This window comes from Gallus gallus, chromosome 7 (assembly GCF_016699485.2).
Source record: "Gallus gallus isolate bGalGal1 chromosome 7, bGalGal1.mat.broiler.GRCg7b, whole genome shotgun sequence".
Classification (NCBI taxonomy): domain Eukaryota; kingdom Metazoa; phylum Chordata; class Aves; order Galliformes; family Phasianidae; genus Gallus; species Gallus gallus.
Window position 1 is genome coordinate 14,654,023 of NC_052538.1, and position 23,220 is coordinate 14,677,242.

The 23,220-nt window shown below is 35.2% G+C and overlaps 1 protein-coding gene across 7 annotated transcripts in view; it reads left to right on the forward strand.

Moving 5' to 3' along the window:
* Positions 1-23,220, forward strand: part of SESTD1 (SEC14 and spectrin domain containing 1) — a 58,333-nt gene that overhangs the window by 29,423 nt on the left and 5,690 nt on the right. For 5 of the 7 annotated variants that reach the window (XM_040703815.2, XM_015289563.4, XM_015289562.4 and 2 more), the window contains 11 exons: positions 546-659; positions 7,567-7,680; positions 8,676-8,773; positions 9,627-9,682; positions 12,130-12,341; positions 14,722-14,844; positions 17,457-17,651; positions 18,227-18,341; positions 18,845-19,004; positions 21,924-22,005; positions 22,352-22,474. In XM_040703815.2, the coding sequence (XP_040559749.1) occupies positions 546-659; positions 7,567-7,680; positions 8,676-8,773; positions 9,627-9,682; positions 12,130-12,341; positions 14,722-14,844; positions 17,457-17,651; positions 18,227-18,341; positions 18,845-19,004; positions 21,924-22,005; positions 22,352-22,474 (1,392 nt within the window). The remainder of the gene's footprint in view (positions 1-545; positions 660-7,566; positions 7,681-8,675; positions 8,774-9,626; positions 9,683-12,129; positions 12,342-14,721; positions 14,845-17,456; positions 17,652-18,226; positions 18,342-18,844; positions 19,005-21,923; positions 22,006-22,351; positions 22,475-23,220) is intronic. The other 2 variants (XM_046943887.1, XM_046943886.1) reach the window with 1 other exon arrangement.

A 23,220-nucleotide genomic window follows, 5' to 3' on the forward strand; every position in this document is an offset into this window, starting at 1 on the left:
ATCTTTTGGTCTCAGTGTTCAAATAAAAATGGGCGATACAGCACATTGAACTAGATTAAAGAAGTTGAACTCTATTGCCTTTCCTACCTTTCTTACTGTGTAAATGATTGCTATTTATTGAAGTGCTTTCCACAGAATTAGACAAAGCCTTAAAGTGTCTACTTCCAATAGGGCAACTTTTTTTTGTCTAAGTGATTACTTTTTCACTTTACATAGCACACTGCATAAGTAAAAAGCTTTGTTGTTATACACACTTTAAAAAGAGTTACTATAAATAACATTTAATGAAACCAATAATTCATGTTTTTCTGTACTGGTACAGCATGGACTAGTGGTTAGATTTTCTTTTCAGTTCTGACAATATTTTGCTATGCGATCTGCAGAGTGTGAGCCAACTTGGGACATAGATGCAGCAAATCTTGTTTAATTTCTATCTGCAGATGTAACTTCTTGAATAGTTGGTGGCATATAAGTAGAGCTCTGTTCTTTGATACATGAAAGCTTGAATGTTTTACTGTTGTTCCCTCCCCCAATTTGTTTTACAGAATGTTGTTCCAGCTGAGGTATCACTTGTTTGTGTAGTAAAGCCAGATGAGTTTTGGGATAAGAAGGTTACACATTTTTGCTTTTGGAAGGAGAAAGATAGACTTGGCTTTGAGGTATGTATAAATTTTATCTGCTTCAATCACAAATACCATTTCTGGAATTCTTTAGAGTAACTGGATGCAAAAAATAGTTTATTCCGGGTGCTTTATGGAGATCCCTAATAAAGAACTGTGGCTTTTTAGCTTTTTGCTTTTTTCTACTTGAAAGGAATATTAAATGAAGTCTCTAATTAAAAATCTGTTGCTGAAGCAAGAGGATAAATCTGTATGACACATTTGGTTGATGCTTTGAGCAAGAAACTGTTATGAGGTTTAGTGCGAATTTTGTTCGTGACTTCTGTAATAAATTGTAGTGTTGCATGTTGTATAGTGTTATTAAATGAGTAGTTGCTGATTTTTTTTTTTTAAGAACATCTTCCTGTTGCATGAACATTCTTTAATCTTTGGATTTTTGACATTAGTTTATAAGGCCTTTCAGTTTTCCAAATATAGGTTGGTAATATCTCATGAGGTAGAGCATGCACAAAAGATTACATAATGATGTTAGCAATTCCACTCTTTTTATCTTTTTGGGAGGTTACTGGAAACTCAAAAACCTTTTGTTTTTGGAAAATTGTTTGTATTATCAATCTTTCCAGGTGCTTTTGAAATGGATTTTGTTTGAACAGATTTGCTGTGCTTGCCAGTTACTGAAATAGAAACTTGTTTTGTACAAGGCACTGTAAGAGTATCTTTTGTTAAAAGGATTAAGTGTATTTTGCAGCCTTATCTAATTCTGGGTAATTCTCTCTGATAAGATTATTGCATTCTAGAACTCATCTAGAAAAGTTAGTTCAGGGAAAACTGAATTTGGAAGATGGCAGCTGAAGGTTATGTAGCTACTAAATAATATAATCCTAGAGATTTGATAATCTAGATCAATTCATAAGAATTTTAGTCTGTTAAGTCTTCTATCAAACTTCACCTAGAATAGATGATTTCATTTTTCTTTTGGAAACTATTCTTTCATGTCAAAGAGTTCTGAAGGACTGGGAGGATGGATTCTTTTTTGTAATAATCTTTAGTGTTTCACCAGGAAGGAAATCTTACGAGTTTGTCTTTGGGCTATTTATCTAACAGAAGAAAAGACTGTATTTTCTTCTTGAGTAGTTCCTTAAGGACAGATTTGAAAAGTAGTCTGAGTACAAAAGAATGTCTGAACAATCAGTTCTATGCTTGAGACAGCTAGATATTTACTAATAAAGGTAATGGCTGAATTTTTGCTACTGAAAGTATTTTCAGCTATGATGATATGACAGTATGGTGATATCTGTTGTATGTTAGTCAATTGTTTGTACCACATCCCATTGAGAAAGAAACTGAACCAACCATCTGTACTCAGAAGGATGGTTTAGAAAATAAGTTTACAAATATTCAACTTCATGCAGACATGACATAAATGCCCAAGCTCCTATGCTGACAGGAATTTTTCAGCAGCTCCTTCTATCAAACATAGACTTTTTTCCCACCTGCTCACCAGTGTACTTGGTCCTGGGGAAGCCTTTGAAATTGTGGTCTAAAATAATTTTATACATTGATTGCTATATTGATTGTAATACTGCTAGCTTGAAAGATAATCTTTCTAGATTTTTTTCAGTTTTTTTCTTTAATATGACTCAGCCAGAATCTGTTTCTAGACAAGTAAGTAGAATGGTTACAGAAAATATTTGGTAGTGAAACAGGTATAATTTTAAATGATTACACAGGGGGATGTTCTTGTTTAACTTCAAGAATTGACTCAGTCATTAAATTTCATTAGAATTATAAGTCATCTTATGAAGTGTGTGTCTGTACTGACAGTATTTGCGTTATTGGCATACATCATTAGAGTATTTTTATTTTCTGTTTCTAAACTATGTTCATATTACTAAACCGTAAGCATTTCCCTCTGACGTGCAGTCTTGATCTACAGTTCTCTTAATTTAAGAGTTCTGAAGTTTTAGTAAGAGGAAAATAATTGAAATATTAAGTATACATTTCATACAAACATAGATCAAAATGTGTTAACTGCTTAAAAGTGAAGTCAGCCATATGTATCATTTTATGAGGGGAAAAATGCATATCAGCTGCGCTCTTGTCAGGAGGAAAGCTTCAGATTTGTTCTTCTGGCCCCTCGTGTCTTGGATTAATGCAGGGATGGAACAGGTTTGTATGAGTAGAGGGTAATAAAGGGGCAGTTGCTCAATTCTTGTTGTGGTTGATAACATTTTGCTCTTGAGTTCCCTCCTAGTTTAGAAGCACTGCATGTCTGACTTGCACTGAAACAGTGAAACTGCCTGTTTGCATGGAGGCGCTGCCATCAGCTTTGGGGCAGTTGTCATCCAACTGATGTTCGATTATATGCATGGCTGCTCATTGATATGAAGTCAGTACAGATGTTGATGAAGAGACTTACGTGATACTGTCCTAGCTCTTCCTTGTTTCTTGCATTTGTTTAGTTTGTTTTTCTGTGCAGTAATTCATTTTCTTTGATAGCATTCTTCATTAAAGGACAGGGAAGGATGAAAGAATAGTAGGAAAAATCTTGTAGTTTCCCAGATAATGAGGAATGACCATTAGTAATAAGTAAGCCTTTGTTCTTCACTATTCATTAACTCTTGGTTATGTTACGAGCAAAACTGACTCAGTAGAAATGCCCCTCCTCTCTGCTCCAAGTAGTCCTTGTGTTAGAGCTCGTAATGTATCTTTGCCTTCTTTCTGATATGAGTACTGAGAACTATGGAAACCCCTTTACACAAAACTGCAGCTGTGTGTTTGTATATACTAGCAGTAAAACCAAAACAGTGCCCGACCTTTATTTTTCATGGGATGTTAGATTTGGATAACTGTTAGTTAGAAAAACTGAGGTTGTTTTTGGACCAATAAAACCCTCCATGCCCTACTTCATGTTTCCTTATCCGTCTTTTATACCTTCTTTAATACTACCACATGAAGCCATCAGTCACCATACTGTCCTTTCAGTTGTAAGGCAGAGATTCTGTGCTTCAGGGTGAGGTGTGGTGGTGAAGAGTTGCAGAGCTCTGGGAGTAATTACAGGGACAGAAGGTTATTCAATGTTGTAAGTGTAAGATGTGCTTAAGAAAGCAACTCGAAGTAACAAACATGATTAGACCTTTTCTTTTTTTTTTCTATATTGGTTCCTAATTCAAATAAAGTAACTCTGAAGTAGATGCTCACCTTCTCCAGTCTAATGGCCTTTGTTACCTGGTTATAGCTGTTATAGCAATCCTTAATGCTCCAAAGTACAAAAATCCTAACCCCAACCATTTTTTACAGGTGGCTTTTTTCCCCTGTGATCCAGAGTTTTCTCATATGTTACCAAAAACTTTTCTGTATTGTTCTTGAATTTTGAAATTATATATAGTTACAACATGTATCTGCATATCTTCTCAGTTTTCAACTTAGAAACTAATTTTGGCACACTTGACCCCATTTTCTCTTATGAGTAATAGTAATAGACAGGATATTATTCCAGACAATAACTGAATAACATTTTGTAAATCTTTAATTTCTTTATTAAGTCATCCAGTTGGCTGTTTTAGAGCCGAGGCACTAGAACATACAGTTTGCACAGACTTTCCTAAAAATGGATATAGCAGTTCTAAATTTTTTTAATCATCAAAATGTCATTTATTTTAATGCTTATCTCTTCCTCTGAATGTATTTAAAAAAAAAAAAAAACCACAGCTCAATGTGTTACATCATGTGCCTTAAACCTGAGCCAAAGCAGGGAATTATCCCTGTAGAGCTGGAGAAAGTGAACCTGTGTTTGTCACTTCTAGAGTTCAGTTCTAAAGGAGGATATGCTGAAAAATATCAGGTTGGGTGTGCCTATTATTCTCTTCTCTGGGATGGAAAAATGACAGTGTGTTATTATCATGAGCCCTGGAGGGGAAGGTGAATGAGTAGCCAACACAGTTAGTACTGGATGGGGGAGGAGAGGTTATTGGGGGTGGAGCTGACAGGCTGGTCTGTGTCTAAGTTCTGCTACCTGCTGTTGGGCTTCTCTAGTATGCCAGATGTTCTGTGTGGTGCCGGTCAGATAAATATTTAACTTGTATTTCTTTACACAACTCAGTGTTTAATCAGGTAGGGTTTCATTATTATGAAACAGAGGAGTTTTTGTTCTGTGAAGAAGAACAACTTTACAATTACACGGCAATGAATCACTGTCAGACCAGGAATGTGGGCAGCTATGATTTGTCTGTTTCAAGTGCCAGATTTATTCTTGAAAAGTCACCAGGAATATAGTTCAATCCTTATATCACAGTTTCCAGAAGCTAAATTTGCTGAAGAATGAGCACAGTTATTTTTTTTTCTTTTGGGAAGGATGAGAATACAAATGTGAAAGTTTAATCTGATTGAATCCTACTTGCTTTCTAAAACATACTTTGTTTTAAAACAAAACAAATACCAAGAAACAGGTTACTGTTCTTTATTCAAAGGCTGCCTTCAGTATAATGTGAAGTGAAAGTAGGAGTTCTGTGGTTCGGGTTTCTCCGCAAGCTAAAGTGCAAACTTATGCTCGCAATCTCTGCCTTCTTAATTGAAGCTTTCCCGTGTTTTTCCAAAGTTGTTTGTATATGTAAGCTGTTGGAATAACAAGTCATTGAGAATCCATTCACTGAAAAAACAGCTCGGACTCAGCATCAGAGAATATCCTGGATTGGAAGGGACCACAAGCATCATTGAGTCCAGTTCGTGAGCTGGAAGGAGTTTCTCAAAGTTTAGCCTTTTATACCTATCAACTAGGCTATCAGAAAGGATGAGTTTTCTGAAGTTCCCAGTGTTTCTTGGCAGAATTTTGGGGAAACGAACAAAAAACCCTTCTACTTAGGCCTGTTTGAATGAGATTTGTCCAAAATTACCAGCCAGTGACTAGATAACTGTAATAAGCTTTTCGCATGCATTCATGTACTTTTAATTGAAATAATATATTTTAAGAATGATAGTTTTATGTTCTAGTAAGTGAATGAAACTTATAGTTGCAACAGCACTTTGTGGTATGTTTTATCTTTTCCTCAGTTTTGTTTGTCTGTTCCTAAAAATGTTGTTCTAATTTTATTCCATAATACAGCGTTTTTACTTTTCCCAAAACACTGGCTTGAGTTATTTCTGAAAAGGCTTTCAAGTGTTATAGCAAGCTATTATTGTACAAAGCATGATTAGAGTAACAATGAAAGCTGTTAGCACTCCTCTAGGTTCTGAAAAGAACTGAGTACAGATGATGATGGGGCTTCTGGTCAGTACCACTCAGGGCACTTTTGAAACCTTATTACCACTGTCACCTTTGTAGCTGTCGCTTGTCAAGTGAGTGGGTAAGGAAACAAAGGCAGTTTCAGTAACTAATACTTTCCCTGCCTTTGGAAGACCCATCTGTCCAGACTTAGATTTTCTAAGGGAAAAATGACTAAGCTGTTCACATTAATGTAAAACCATAGTCTACTGTCCAAAGGCTATTACTTTAGAAAAAGATCTTTTTTAAATCCAAAGTCATCACTTCAGTCATTTTGGAAGGAGGGGGAAGGAAAAATCTGTCCGGTTTCAAGCAAGCAGTGGGATATTTCCTTTTTTTTTTTTTTTTAACAGTAAATGGTCTTCATTTATACCTTTGACTTTTTTCCCCTTGCTTCTCAGCCTTATTTCTTACAGTTCGGTGATAGCTAATCAAAACAGTAACTCAGAAGCTTCATAGAAGCAGATTGCACATAAAAATAGTGAAGTTAACTAATTTAAAGCATATGGAGAGAGTTGCATTAGCACTGCTTCTAGGCTAGTTCAGAATGAGCTAAACTCTGTTCAGGAACCGCTCTTCTGATGCCACCTTATCAGAATCCAGATGATTGCTTTTTTTTTTTTTTTTTTTAAGTTTTCAGGGAGAATTTCTGCAGTTGTCAGGTATGTCAGTAACTCTGTTAGCTCAAAGTTTTTTTAAATAACTGAGAATAAATGGTTTTTGAAGCAACGTCATAAGTTAGAACAAGGCTCACTATTGAAATTTTTTGTTTCTCAAGATTTTTCTAATAAGGTGCAAGGGAAATTTATGCTCTTTGATTAAATGACACTTGTGAGTGGTGTTTTCGGAGAGTAGGGTTGGGAGGAAGATTATCTGAAGTAGCTGATATATTTGTGATGGTCAAGTTTTGTTTTGCAAGAGAAGAAATACTTTAAATGTCTCCTCAGAACAAGTTTATAAAGCTTATCCTCTGTTGTGTCCCCCCCAGCCTTCCTCCAAAGGATCCAGTAAAATACTTAGACTTACATGGGCTCAGCACAGTCCATCATTTTATTCAAGCAGTTTGCTGTTGGTTTATTAAAAATCTTTTTGGAATTGATGGTCTTTGCTATGAGCCAGCTACCTGATTTACATTGTTTCTGTACTGAAATGTCCTTATTGAGTGAATTAATTTTTTTCTTCTTTTTTAAAAACTCAGAGGGATGTACAGAATGTAAAAATTACCTGAACTATAAAGGTATGCAACATATTTGCATGATAAATGCAGGTACTTAGCTTGTGTGGCACGAAGGACTGCAAGAAAGTGATGCTTTGCAGCATGATATCCTGCTACTGTGTTCACTGAAAATAGGTCACATAAAGTATAACTTAATCAAGAAACATCAATTACCATGAAGAAAAAAGCCAATAAGTGCATTTCTTTCTCCTACTGTAAAATAGACAAGGTGGTACTGTTGATGCTTTGAAGAGATTCTGCATGAAATGTAGACTGTATCAAAACTATATGCCTCTATTAGGCCCCACTTAATTGCAGTCAACTGTACTTCATTGGGATATTTAGGTCACTTGTTGTGAGTCACTGAAAAGATCTGCTCAGTACCTCTGGACACACTTAGCACAACTTGTCAGGTCCTTAAGTATAAGCATTATCTACACCTATATCCGATACTTATTTTATTGTTGCAGGTTATTTTGGTGTCTGCTAACAAGCTGACTCGATACATAGAACCATGTCAACTAACAGAAGATTTTGGAGGAACTCTCACCTATGATCACATGGATTGGTTGAATAAGAGGCTGGTTAGTTTTCTGTTTGTTTCAAATGTCTCATTCTTGATCCATGGATTTCTATTCATGTAGGAGCCTTGCATAGAATTTGTCCTGTGTGTAGTATTGCAGTTCAAATGCATGCATTTAATGATGATAACTATAATGTTAATCATAATGATGAACTAATAGGTTCCTTAGTGGAGTTCTCTTACAGACTGTTACTCTAGTAGAAGAACTTGAGTGTATGATGGAGTGGCTACGGAGGGAATTTTTTTTTGCCTACTAATGGGGAAATCCCTAACAAGGAAGAAATACTTTGGAGTTAGAGCCAAGTTTTAAGCTGCTCTACTCTGAAAGCTCTATGAATGCTGTTTTCCCAGTGGATACAGAGTTGCAGTAATCATACAGGGTTAAAAATCTGTTGCAGAGATGTAATCTGAGCGATATCCAGTATCTGACTACACAGGTCTTGCTATCTGTGTGCACCCCTGCATTTGAAGAAACTGATCAGAGTGGTTTTTTTTTAAATCACTAGTATATCTTTCTTCTACCTCAGAGTTATTCATTACATTGTAGCTTGTCGATAGCAATGAAGATTTGGCATTTGCTCAAAGCTGATTATTTTTATCCATTCAGCTGAGTTATCCAATCCTTTTGTTACACCCTGATTCAGCATTATCCCTGAGATTTACATAAAGATAGAGGCATAAATGAAATGGTGGAGTAAATATGTCCGTAAGGACTTTCAGGTTCTGCAGAAATCTAAAAAATTGTATTTCAGAAATCAGTTCTTCATTACATTCAGTGTGACATTTCTTATCTCCCTAAGGACTTCTTGTGCTCCTAAGTGTAAGTGTTCCATGAAGAAAAGCATGCTCTTTTTGCTGTACCATCTGAATACTGGGTAATAACATGAAGGTTGAAATGTATTATCTGAACTCCTGGATAAATCTGTATTGATGCCCTCAATATTTTATCACTTATGTTATTTGTATTTCTTAATCTAAAACATGCATTTTGTTTAGGTATTTGAAAAATTCACAAAAGAATCAACATCCTTGCTAGATGAACTTGCTCTAATTAACAACGGAAGTGATAAAGGAAATCAACAAGAAAAAGACAGGTATGTGGTTAGGTTTTTGAAATTCATGGGTTTTGATATTAAATTTCATTAGAAATCAAACTGATATTGAAAATATTTCATATAACAATTCAAGTATTATAATATGTAAGGACACTTTCAACGTTTAAAAAACAGATTACAAATTTTATCTGTGTGGATGGATGCTTTTTTGGCTATTGACTACATACAGCTGCACCTCATTTTTGATAATTGAGTACAAAGAGCAAGAATTTAATGACTGTCTGTTTTACAGAAGCTTAGAATCAAAATGAGGAAGAGGGATGTACTCTGTTTTCCAATAAGTGGTTGATTGCCCGATGTAAATAGTTCTTGAGTTTCTTTTGGAGTCTGCATTTTTTTTTAACCAATGTGTTATAATACGTATCTAAACAGTGTTAAAAGCAAGCTCATGGTTTTCAATTATTTATCAAAGTCATAGAAAGTAATTATTCTTTCTGTAGATTTACAAAGAGCCCATGCATTTAAGGTATTAGGCTGAGATATGGGAGATCTGAGTTTCAGCTTCAGACTTCATAGAAATCTCACGACACTGCACAAGCCAATGGGACTTTTATCTTCTTCTGTTATCCCTGCTGGCAAGTCTCACTCCATGAACGAAGCTTCTGCTACTGTTGCGCAGTCCTGTAAACAATGGATACTGCTGTTTGCCACTTGATCTGCTTTTCTCATGTCATGTATATACTGAATATTCTGGGGTGTGAAGAAAGAAGAGATACAGAGAAAAGTAACATAATCTCTTAACAGAGTGTGATAGCTCTGGTGTTGGTTGAAGCTTTTTAGTGCTACTGTAATGCAAATGAATTATTGATATTTGTTTATTACTTTATTCAAGATCAATAGATTTGAACTTCCTTCCATCAGTTGATCCTGAGACAGTACTGCAGACAGGTAAGTTGAAAAATAATAATGTCAGTTAGTAACATTCATTAATCATTTTCGTTCCTCACTTGAAAGCAGAGGGTGCGATAGCATCTTAACCAATGCCATAATGTAATAAGCTTATCAATTAGTGTCATCTTTGTTGGGATTAAAATAAAGCAACGTCTTGTCTGCTTAAAATCATTTTTAGTAGTGTTGATAACATCTTTACAGTGTTACCTTAATTAGTAGCTTTAATTTGAAAGCACGCTGCTTCAAGATGATGCTGATATGTTGGCCTCTCATGGAATGAATTCCTCTCAAGTAGCCACCAAATGGTAACAATATGAATAGCGTTTTCCTACACAATTCAGATAATTTGCATCAGCTACATTCTGAGCTGCCTACCTATGAAAGTGAAGCATGGTCCTTCTGACTGCTCCATTCTTGGACTCTACCTTGAGCTTTAAACAGTTTGGTTTCTTTTAGATGTTTTTAGGGTGAGTATCTTATTGTCAGTAATTCAGAATGGCACTGTTGATTTGGACTAGAAATATGCTTAAAGATTTCTACAGAGTAGGAAGCAAAACACAGCATTAAGATGGTGATTAGAGTCTGAGGAGTGCTCAGAATCCTTATCTTATAGCCTCCTACTACATTCATGGTGTGTGATTTGTGTGACTTCTGCTACAGAGAGCTGCTGGCTCTTCATATGCTTTAGCTTACTGAGATGTGGGAGAATTCTGCAAGTGTTAAAAGGTTACACAGTCATTGTTATGGTCTTCAAAATTTTTTAAATACAAAGCATCTGTAGGAACTGTCAGGCCTTAGAGTCAAATTGTATATACTCCTCTAATGGACAATGTAACAATACATCAATTAATTCATCACTTTTTTGTGATTACATGGCTCCCAAGATAGTTTGGAAGCATTGTCTATGTTTTAACACTCTTAACATGATGACACTCTTAGAGCTATAAGGTATAATAACGTTCTTCAAGCCATGGGAGTTCCCAAGAGACTGTTGTTGTCAGATCCACTATATTGAAAGCTTGAGAATCAAAAATCAATTTTTTTCTTGATTAAAGTTTCCTATCTTTAAAGGGCAAATATCAACAAACCAAAAAAGGAAGACCAGTACATTTATTTTGTTGTTGTTCTGAGGTTTCAATGTTTCCTGTCTTCTGTAATTATAATTATCATTGCTTTTGCAGGCTGCAAATCAATGGGTTGAATTCTTAGTTTGCTAATAATTTAGTTAAAAAAAAATCATGAAAATATCAATTCCTTGCTGCGGAAGAAATGTAATGAAGTCGTATTAGAATGATATTATATTTTATAGAAACCTTAAACTGTTTTCCCTGCAACTGTCTGTGCCATGTAGTACTTTAGAAGGTGAAATCAACGATATTTCCTTCAAGAGCTTAGCAAAATGTGTTTGAATTCTTAGGATGTGCTCATCTCACAGTAAGAAGGACAGAGTAATTTACAGATGCTTGCTGCAAATTCCAAAGCCTTTGGCATTTTGTCTAGATAATAGACAAATAGATACCAAACACTTGAGTTTAAAATCTGTTTTTCTGTATTTGCCTAGAGGTATTATAATTACTATGCTAGTGTTTGGTTTTTTTGTTGTTTCTTTATTTTGGTGAACTGGCAGATTACCATATTAAGACCTGCACAGTTGTGGGAATGGCAGATTTTTTTCACTTCTACGTCAAGATGTCTTTACTGAACAAACACTTTTACTTGCTAACTTGTTCATTGAGGTTCTGGAGATACAAATAAACTCCACACTATTAGCCAACTCAGTCTATGTATTTTAAACTTCACCGCAGCTTAACAAAAACTCACTTTCTTGGAACAGATTAAGTGGAGGACTACGTAGACAAACTGTTATTTTCATAGGCATGAAAGTCATTGCACTGTAGAGAGTCTGTACCATAATACGGTGTCTAAGAGCACAAGATATTTCAGGTTCAATTCCATTCTTTCATAGAAACTTCTGCACTTGTTAGAGAATCTTGTAAGTTGACAGAAGTTATATGCTTAATTTGTTAGTGCTTCTAAATCATTTATTTTAATAGGAATTATGTGAGAGAAATACTTTGAATGCTACGCAGTATTTTACAGTAAACCAGTATACTCATAGTTGTTTCAGAATCAGCACTGTGCTTTGCAAATGTTTCCTTATATTATCAATATTTTTGTCAATATAAATGTTAAAGCTATTGTGTCTTTTAGATATCTGAAATATGGCACATGATTTCTGCCCTATTTTATAGCTGATACAACTCCCAGTCTGTGCCTGATGCTCTGAATGTGAATGGAACGGTATCATTAAATGTGCATAATGCATGAAAGATTATTAGCTGCAGAAATGTACTTTTAGGCCATCCAGCAGTACACTCGCTGACTCATCGCCTTGTGCTTATTTTGTATCTGCATTAACCAAATCATTATACGTCCCCTCAAAGGCCATGAGTTGCTCTCTGAGCTACAACAGCGTCGATTTAATGGCTCAGATGGAGGAGTGTCATGGTCTCCGATGGATGATGAGCTGCTTGCTCAGCCGCAGGTCATGAAGCTGCTAGACTCCCTCCGAGAGCAGTATACCCGCTACCAGGAAGTCTGTAGGCAACGTAGCAAGCGAACTCAATTAGAGGAAATTCAGCAGAAGGTAATGCAGGTAAGAATTTGGTTCTCGAATGCTGTGGGAAGCAGGTTTGGGCACAAGACCCAGCCTCTATTTTCTGAACTAAGAGTCAGAAGTGAGGAGCTTGCTAGTTCGTATGTTTCCTCTTATTCCTGAAACTTCAGTGTACTGCTTTGACTGGATGCTTTATGCTGTGGCTACTGGCACAGACTTTGCAAATTCTCTTCTGGTACAATAAAGGTGATTAGAATGTACTCAGCTCCACCTGCTTTCATCCCCACAGCAAAAAGCCTTCACCACATCCCTTTGTTGCTTGCTGCAACAGTATGCTCTTAATTCATTAAAGTGCGGAAAAGATGACATGATAGCAGAGAACATTCACATGAGATGCATTTAACTGTAGTTTTGCCTGAGAGTTTAGTTTTCTTCAAGTTCCCGTTACAGAAGGAATGTTGTCATTTATTCCTGTATTTGTCTAGTGCTGAATGTTTTAGCGCAGTTAAAATGGTTAAACACTGTATTTTGAGTCTCCTCTGACCAGAATGAATAGATATCTTTTATTCAATTGTTGTTCAAGGTCGTAATGAATTGGTCTTATCCTTTTGAAACGGGCATGTAATTGGCACTTTCAACGTTTTCGCAGCATAGTTTCAGAGATAATCAAGGAAATTGAAATAATTTCTTTCTTTTGTGTTTATCACTTGAAATTAGTTTTGTTTTTAAGCTTTTTGCACAGTTTGAATATGCACAAAATAGAATGGATGTTGCTCTTAACCTTTATATGCTAACATTTCTAAAGCACAGGGAGTGTGAATCGAGTACTTGCCCTTCACAGCATTCCAAGTAGGGAAGAAAAACTAATCAATCTTGTTTTTATTTCTAGCAACAAAATTAGAAATCTGAGTAATCATTTTCACTTGTGTAGTCATTCAAATGATTATAAAAGGAAAAGAAAGTAAATGTCATCTTTTGATATTTTGAGCTGGAAATGAGAATGTATAAAAGGTGAAAACAGTGCTGTACTGAACATTAGCATGGCAGTGGATGTAATTGGTTGAGAATTTTTTTCCCCCTGTGGTAAAGCTGTATTGGTTGAAGAAGATGTGCTGATTGAAATTAAATTTATGGCTTAGTTTGGCCAACAGCCATTGTTAATGCATTTAAATAGACTTGTTTACTGGAGCATCAGCCTCATTTTGCCTCTAATTTTATTAGGAAGCCTTTTGTTTGCTCCCTCTACACTATGGATGCTGCATAGTAAGTGAACTGACTCTCCATACACACAGCAAGAATATATTTCAATATTTTACTAGGTTAGCCCGTTTCATAGAAAAGTACATTGTAAAGCTCTTTAGATGACATAAAAACATGGAAAAATCTACTAAGCCTGTAAACTGATGTAGTTTCCTTTTGGCTTGTGGGGGGAAAAAGACTTGAGCTCATGGTAAATTAAAGAAGATAATGATGGGCTGGAGGAAAATGATGGAGGCAAACTGGCATGGGATTTATTTTGCTGAAACAAACAAGTTGCAGTATAAATGTGCCTGCAGTGTTTTCAGTTGGAATGGGTGTGTACAGAGAAAAAGTCGTTCCCTTATGTTGCTGATTTATGTTCCATCTTTGTTTTGCATTCCAATTTCATTCTTTGTATAGCATCTTACATTGCTAATCAGTGTTAACTACTGTTTTTCAAATCTTTATTCACAAAAAAGTGACAGATATTACAGGAACCTCTAGTCATTAAAAATTGCTCCAGAAGTAATGCCTCATATTTATTTCCATGGAAACTATAAAGAATATAAAGAGCACAATAATGCTGACTGATAGAACAAATTCTCAGCTTCAAAACCACTTTTTTTTTTTTCAACACAGTTGTCACCACTATTTATACATTTTTTTGCCAGTGATGAAAAAGCCTGCATGCTGTGCTCATAAAAAATCTGAACCAGCAGAGGTGATCCAGTGTTTCACAGCTCTTGTGATGGTGTCACTGCTGGGAAAATGTCCATCTTTCCCCACGTTCACATCTACTGTTTGGTCTCCATAAATGTTCATGAAGTGTTGAATGTCAGCGTGCCTTTTTTTTCCCCACATGGAGGAGCTCAGTGATACACATTTACTCCATACACACTTCCATGTCAAATGCTGTTTTGTCAGAAGTAGGAGATGTTACTTCTGGAGCAGACATCTTTACTCCATGCTTTCATGGAGCTGATAGGCTGAGGTTAATGAGAACTAATTTCTATGTAATGCTTTTATAGTTGTGAATGGATTCATGAGAAGACTTCCATGGATGCTGAAAAAGATTACATATATTTTTAAATACTTAGTTTTGCAACAAAACACTTTTTTAATACCAGTTCCATGTGGTTGATTTGCTGTCTTATTTTTGTCATGTTTACCTTTTTTACAGGTAGTTAATTGGCTTGAAGGACCTGGATCAGAGCAGCTAAGAACCCAGTGGGGAATAGGAGATTCAATTAGAGCCTCACAAGCGTTGCAACAGAAGCACGAAGAGATTGAGAGTCAGCACAGTGTGAGACTTCCACTGTCCTTTTCAAGTAGCAAAACAGTTCTAAGTGCATTTAGTTATGTATTTTGCATCTTGGTTACAAGTATTGAGGAATTGGATAGTGAATGATTTTATGGTTGACTGTCTAAGCAATTTAAGAGCTTGGTACGTTCTTTGTATGTAGATGTTATTTTGTTTTCCAGTATAGAAAAATACTAATTTTTATCTATGATTTTCATTATTTTATTGTGTTACAGAATTTTCTTATACTGTCATGGCAATTAGGAGGAATGTATTTTCTTGTCCCTCTCTGCCTGTGGCTGGAGAAGAAATGGCTGAGAAGTCCTATATTTCTTACGTGAAGGAGTTAATATTTGATATTTATTAAACTACATTTGCCAGGAGTTGAAATTGGCTTAACGCTTTCAGTGATCAAGACTTAAAATATACCTTATATTCATAAGGAAATATTTACTAAAGTATTTTGTAATGTAGTGAGTTGATACCACAGAACTGTGCATTATCTGAAACTAAGTGCCATCTTTGAAGTCTTGTGAATTCCCACTGAAGTTTACAGGCTGGCCCGCAGCTTTCTTATCACTCTTAGGCACAGGCAATACCAAACACTGCTTGGTTATCTGATGCTGACAGGGTTTTGTAGAAACAACAGTCAGAACAAGTGATTTTCAGGTTTATACCGTAAGTAGTAACTGGAATCCCCAGTTACAAATTGAAATCATTTTTGAAAATAGCACTGGAGAAAATTTGATTTCTAAACATCTCATAATAGCTGAGTGCACTCTTTCACTGTTTCCCTGATTTTTTTTTTTTTCCCCCCTTCTAAAAATTGAATTGACAGCTTTTGCTTTTTTTTTTCCATCATCTGTTGCTGATTTTAATGCTTGTATTTTGAAGACATTTCCAAAAATGTTCGATTTGTTATGAAAGTTGCTTTTTTCACTCCAGTTTACTTTAAAAAAAATATTTTCCACTTTCAGGGTGTTATTTTATCGTGCCTTGGGTGGAGTGTTCCCCCTCCATATTTTCTGTGTGTTTTATTGCTGGGTGGCATACTTGAGCTGTTATCTTTGAGTGAATGTTGGCTGATTCTCCATGACTTTGATGTGTCAGAGGCGTCTATCTAAAATTCCGCTATGGAAAACATCATAAAAACACATTTTATATCTGGTTTACTAGTCTTTTAATTTGACTTAGAGTTTAAAAAATCAATTTTCTTTAATGATAAAGAGAAATAAATTATTAACCTAGATTTTTGTTTGACTTTTCTTGTTATATTTTGCTTGTCACACTCAGTAAGCTTTCTGTTTGTTCAGTGTCTAAAGGTAATAACAAAAGTAATGTTGTGTAAACTGAGTTAAGTGAACCTGTGTATCTGCAGTGTGTGTGTGACAAGTAGAAGATTTCTCCATACTATGTTATCCAAAATGGCTCTTGTGGAGTAGAAGTTTTATTTTGCTCTTAAATTTTTTGTTGATTGCTAATTTTTTTCATAGCTATTTTTTTCCTCCTTGCATTTTCTCATACTCCGTTTCTTCCTGTGAGCAAATGATAGAGAAGACTTTGAGTAAAAAGAAAAAAAATAAGAACACGAATATTTATATTCTGTTTTGCATGCTTTGTAAATAAATGATGCAAAAGCTGAAGGCATAATATTAAAAAACGGGGGGGAATTAAAAAGGCAAAGAATACTAATACAGTCAAATGTTTGAGGCCAGTAGATGGTGCTATTCAGTATCATTAGAAGCGCATAGGGCATTTGGAAAGCACTTCACTGTAGGCTAAAATAAAAGCTGTTGGGCAAACATGTTTAGGCATGTGAATCATGCAAGATGAGAATGTGATCTTGATGTATCAAGTCATGTTTAAATCCCCCCACAACTGTTAAATATTTGAAGTACTTTTTTTTTCTTTTTGCAAATAGACTGCCATGACATTAGTTAACTCCTGTGCATGTATTCAGTAGTCAAAGCACTTGAAACCAAATCTGCAAATCTTGAATAGTATAATTCTTTCCTTAATTAAGAAATACGGGTCATTTTCCAGTTTCAATATATGGATGACCTGAGAAATTAAAGGATAAAAATTACTGTATTTATCAACAGTAGTAGTTTATTTTCGAAATGTTTAAGAAAATTACTGCATCTTTGAATTGTCACTGAAAGTAACACCTAGATATTCTTTTGAACACCTTTTGAAATAGCTTACCAATTGGCAAAAACTTTCCATTCAGTACAACCCTAGAGGCACGTAAGTATTAGAAGCTTGTTTAAAAATGGGGAGATTCCTCTGTTGGTTCAGTGATGTAGTTTGAGTGAAGTTTGTGCTGTGATCTAGAAGCCGTGCTACTCATGGTTTGTAATCTTCCCATTTTACTGCACCATTATTTTTTTTAAAGTTACGGTGCATGCATTATTTCAATATGTATGAATCACTTCTTAAGTTGATTTGAAATTATGAAAACTTTTCCCTCCTGTGTGCGAATTGATAGTTAAAATGTAAGCTGGACTAAGTTCCCTTTTAAATCTGATCATATATTAATCTGCAGCTAGATGCATGTCTTTTTAAAAGAAAATTGTTTGATATTATTTTAATGCTTAATTGTCTTCTATTTGTAGGAGTGGTTTGCTGTTTATGTTGAGCTTAATCAGCAGATTGCAGCCCTCCTAAATGCAGGGGATGAGGAGGACCTTGTGGAATTAAAAGCATTGCAGCAACAGCTGAGTGATGTGTGTTATCGACAGGCCAGTCAGCTGGAATTCAGGCAGAATCTATTACAAGCAGCACTTGAATTCCACAGTGTTGCCCAAGATGTAAGTTGTTTTACTTGTCACAGACTTGGCTTTAGTTTGTTATTAGTGTAGTATTGTAAGTGTTCAATACATTGGGAAAGTTTGAAGGGGCATAAAACATAGAATGTTAGTTGGAAAATGGAGTCAGTCAGTTCATTTTGTGATTGAAACACTGAGAAAATGAATTTCTCTTTGGGAGAGAAGTAGGTTGTAGTATATCGTATATTTCAATAGCATTAGGTATTGAATGGCTAGTAGTAAATAAAAGAAAATAACGATCAAAAACTGCTCTAGCTTTTTTGCAACATGTATTACCTGTTACACAAAGATTTTTTTCTCATTTTGAAGAGTATTTGATATGATCTTAGGCTCTTTTTTAAAATTGAGATTTATTCCTTTCTTATAGTTGTCTAAAGAGTCTTAGGTTCTTCCCCTCCCCTCTTTAGAGATATATTCTCTTGGAGTTTTATAAGCAAATGCAAAGAGAAACCTGTAAAATGACACGTTCCCCAACATTTGGAAGAACACTGCAGACTCGAGCACCTTGTAGAGATCCTAACTTCTTTTTAATAGCAGTATGTTGGTTTTCATTTTAGTTATCTCAGCAACTGGATGGCTTACTAGGAATGTTGTGTGTAGATGTGGCACCAGCAGATGGAGCATCAATTCAACAAACTTTAAAATTACTGGAAGAGAAACTGAAGAGTGTGGGTAAGCAAAATATTTTGCATTTCACTTACATATATTGTAATGAATACTCTCTCTAAAACAAGACAGCAGGGAAGGGGAAGGTAATATCTCTCTCTTGATTTCTAGTGAGGTAATGCTCCACATAACTACCTTTGACTTGCTGATACTTCCAGAACGCTTCCTCAGACTAAACAGTGCTTTCTTATAAATGTTTTATGTGTATATATTTACTATATACCACTACTCTGCATTTCATCTGTTATGAAGCACTACTTCTTTGTTAATGTAGATGAGTGCTTTTTCTAACTTAGATGTAGGGAAGGGTAAAGAAATACAAAGGGAGTAATGATTTTTTTTTCTCTTTTCAGCCTTCCATCTCATAGATTCTATTGCATTTTATCTCTGTCTTTGGTGAGAAAGTTAACAAGTTTAGAAGAGTGTCATGGAGATATAAAAATATACATACATATCCATATATATAAAACTTTAACCTTTTAAAATTTTCTTGCTTTTTTTTCCTTCAGATTTAGGTTTGCAAGGCTTGCGTGAGAAAGGTCAAAGTCTTCTTGATCAGATATCTAATCAGGCATCCTGGGCCTACGGAAAAGATGTGACCATCGAAAACAAAGAAAATGTGGACCATATCCAAGGAGTGATGGAAGATATGCAGCTTAGAAAACAAAGGTAAAACAGTTCTAGTTGTTACAATTTTCATGTGTTGACAAGTCACTTCAAAATACATATTTTCAGAGAGACCATTTTGCTTTACTTTCTTATGCTATTTGCGATATACTTAAACAAGACAATCTTTCCCTGCCTAACTTGTTGCATATTCCTAAATTCATTTTAGTATTGGGTGGCAGTTTTTGAGTGCTTTTCTATACTCATAAATGTTTAAGACACATTCCCTTTATGTGGGGTTATGGAACAGACGTAAGAGATCTTTTATATGTTAGCAGTTTGATATGAAAGGTATGCTAATACTGCAGTAATGATGATAGCTCTAAAGTTATGCAGAAATTCTGTTGCAGCTTGTTTCTCATTTTCTTTTTCACAACCTCTATCCTTTTGAATGTGGCATTTTCACTCCTAAAGAGAAAAAGAAACAGGAGCTTGTGTCAGGTCTCACTTTGTACCCTTCCTCTGGACCAGCAAATGGTGGAGGCACAAGAGTTCAACTTTCAAAATGTATTTGGTCTTTCTTTGTGAGTTTTGGAACGTGATGAGGTGAGGGATGAAACTTTAGTAGTGGAAATACTGGGCAGAATTAAATTCCCAGAAGGATGGATTCTGCCACCACTCATTCTCCAAGCTTCCATTGATTCTTTTCTCATAAAGATGTAGTAGTACCAAATTGGCCATATTGTTGCCACTCTATAGATCTGTGGTGCATTTGTATTCTAAGCATTATACAATTCTGATGCCTCTTTTCAGAAGGGGTATAGAAGTGTAGGAAGTTAGAGGACCAAAAGAAAAAAAAAAAAAGCAATTAAGTGCTTAGACAAAGGTGTGGAAAAAACTTCCAGGTGATTAATGATTCAACAAAGATCTTCAGTCTGGAAGAGACATGCAAAAATACAGATAAAGGTCTGTAAGAGTGAGGCAGGGAAAGCTAGGGGTAGGTTTTTCTCTTTCTTTCAGTACAGAAGTGGAGGATTTTGGCTAGAAATGACTTAAGAAACATTGATAACTGAAGCTAATGCTGCTTCACGTGGTGTACAAAGAAAATTAAGCTGTGGAACTCTTTGCTACAGGATTGTTTAAGCTTAACTAGTACAGGAAGAATTTGGACTAACTTAAAGGGGAACAGCATGTCAGAGGTCTTTATAGATGCAAGTTGTGCCTCTGTCTCTGAACTGTAGCTTCTCATAGTGGTTGTGCTTGCTTTTATATTCAGATAGTAAAATAGATTTTTTTTAATGTAATATTTCAACATCAAGTGAAACTAAATGAGATTCAAATAAAGAGTGAATAGAATCTGTGCATTTTATTAGTCTTACTATTGTAGCATCCTTCAGGTGGTGAGAAGAAATGGGAATTTGAATTTTAATTTTATTAGACTCATGAAACTAATGTGCATAGCTTATTCTGGATAAAAAGAAAAGCTTAACTAACCATGTAATACTTCTTATCACACCACCAGAGGTTTCTCACTTAAGCACGTACCAGAGAAGGGATTTAAACTGTACTTTCTTCCCATCTAAAAAGAACATTTGTGGGAGGAAATAAAAATACATGTCTGAGAAATAAACATGATTTATTTCTATTTTCTGATATTTATTTCCAAAGGTATTAATGTGACTTTACTCGGAATGAAAACAAAATTGTCTTAAGTTATAAATGGACAAAACTTTCTTATTACTTTAATTTAAATTAATTACCAAATTATCCTTGCCCATTGAAAAATACATGATAACTATGTATAACTACATGATAACTTTATAGCATTTAGTAGCAGTTTTTGTGAGATCTCGCTTTCCTCAAATTAATAGAATGTTTCTCATTTATTTAAATATGCGTACAAGAAATGTAATGTTCATTTCTATGGGCATTTTGCTGCCCTATTTATTGTTTTGGAATGCACAGACTCTCTTTTGTGCATTATTAGAGCAATGAATTTTCTTTATGCAAGCATCACAGCACTGCAGGGTGCTTAACAAAACACGATATTTTAATGAACTCTTCTTTGGAAGTGCTTGTGTTTGCAAACAGTTTGGAAAAAGAGCAGATATATGCATACGATCTTTAGCATTCACTTATAGTGTTATCTGTTGTTGACATTAGTAATTCTATTTACTGTGTGATGCAAGAGTCTGAATCTTGCTGTTTTCTTAGCAGGCTCTGAAATGGAAGCAGAAAGGTCGTTCTGCTAAATGCTTTAGTGCTTAGCTCTCGCTATTAAAATAAAATGGCTTTTGATAGTATTTTTGTATTCTAACTGGACAAAAACTGCAGTATACTATTCATTCAGAACAAGAGAACTTTAATAGGTTTTTGTATGAATTAGATTTTGAAATGGTTCCTGACGAGTTATAGCAAAGGACGTCATCAAAATTAGTCTTGTAACACTTTATGCTTCCTGCATATAAGGGTTCAATTGCTTCAATCTTTAGCTAGCTAAAAAGAAAAATATAAAGATGTGTACTGCCTCTTTGTTTTTTTTTTTTCATTTAACAAGAAAATTTTGCCACCCACTGACAACAGAAATCAGAATGACACTAGCTTTAATCCAGCTTTTCCGAAGTAGTTCAGTAGCAGAAACAGTTTATTTTACTCTTGTAAGCCTCTGGCCTACAAATCTTACCATTGCAACAGGGTAAGGAACTTGAAATGCAGCTAGAAGGCCATGTAGCTACTGCTGGTATTACTTTCTGTAGTGTAGCTATGTCTGGACTCTTAAAAATCATGATGCCTGTAGCTTGTAGTGCTCACTTTGATTTATTGCTTATTTTTTCTTACTGTTATTATTAATTCTGGTCAATCTAAGCAGGATATAAAATGTTTTAATCACCTTTTAATGAACAGTTGCACACTGAAAATGTAAAACTCGGTGTTTTATCTGCTCTTCATGTGTTGACAAGTCTTTCTGTGCTGCTGTTTAAGGTGTGAAGACATGGTAGATGTGCGACGACTGAAGATGCTTCAGATGGTACAGTTATTTAAATGTGAAGAAGATGCTGCTCAGGTATGGAGATGACCAGGATGATGAATTTCTGTGGCCTAAATATATGACCATGCTGGATAAATGCATAGGGGAAAAGGGGGGGTCAGTAATTGTACTGTATTATTTTTGTCACTTGCAAGTGTAGTTTTATTTAGTGAATTTGTAAAGTGAAAATAATAAAGAATTATATCAGTGAGGGTAAACGGTGTTTTGGGGGGTATCACGCATGATATATGAGTTTAATTGATACCTCTTAATTGTTTCCAGATCAAAAGTATATGCTGGTACTGTAGTTAACCTTCTCTTCTGGATGAATGTCTTTTTAATTTCCTAGCTTTTATGCTTCTAATTTACTTCTGTTTTTAAGGCAGTGGAATGGTTAAGTGAACTGTTGGATGCTTTGCTGAAGACACACATCCGACTAGGAGATGATGCTCAAGAGACAAAGGTTTTACTGGAGAAACATAGAAAATTTGTTGATGTTGCACAGGTGAACTGAATTATTTTTAGTAGTGTGGGGTTTTTTTTTTTTTACAGTTTTGGGAAATCTAAATAGAATTGACACCTATATGTACAATAATAGATCAGCCATTACTTGTCTTCATTGTTTGCCTCAATGGTTGAATGAATAAATCATGAGTTAGCAATGAGCCTAATGAAATTTTGAAGTGAAGATTTCGGTGATCTGTCAGCATTACCGATACTACAGTTCTTAGTTTACTATATTTTGCACAGGCAATACAAACCACAGAACTCAGAAGTTCACAATGACTTTTAAAAGGCATGTTTTTCAAATAGTCCTTATAGCAGCTTTTGAAGGACTGCAAACAAAATAATGAAATGTTAGAAAGTCACATAGTTTGTGTTTATTTTGTGCTGTACTTCATGAAGCAGAGCCTGTCTTTCTGTTGGTTTGCCAGACAGTTGATTATTGGTATATGTTAGTCATCTTGCACAAGGAGTTTTTGGCATTAGAGTCTGTTCAGCCGCTCAGAGATGATGGTTGGTCAGAACTGACAACTTTCAATTGCTGACAGTAGCAGCCAAATAATTAATCCTTCTATACAAGTCTGCTGAATTCACTGGAGCTGTAGGGCATGTTTGCACACTTGTTTGCGAACAGATGTCAGCTATGTTTTGAATGTCACGGAAGATCAGAGTATGTAAAAGCTGAACTTTTTTCAGATAAATGCTATTATTAGACATAACTAATACACAGTTACCAAATAATACGTA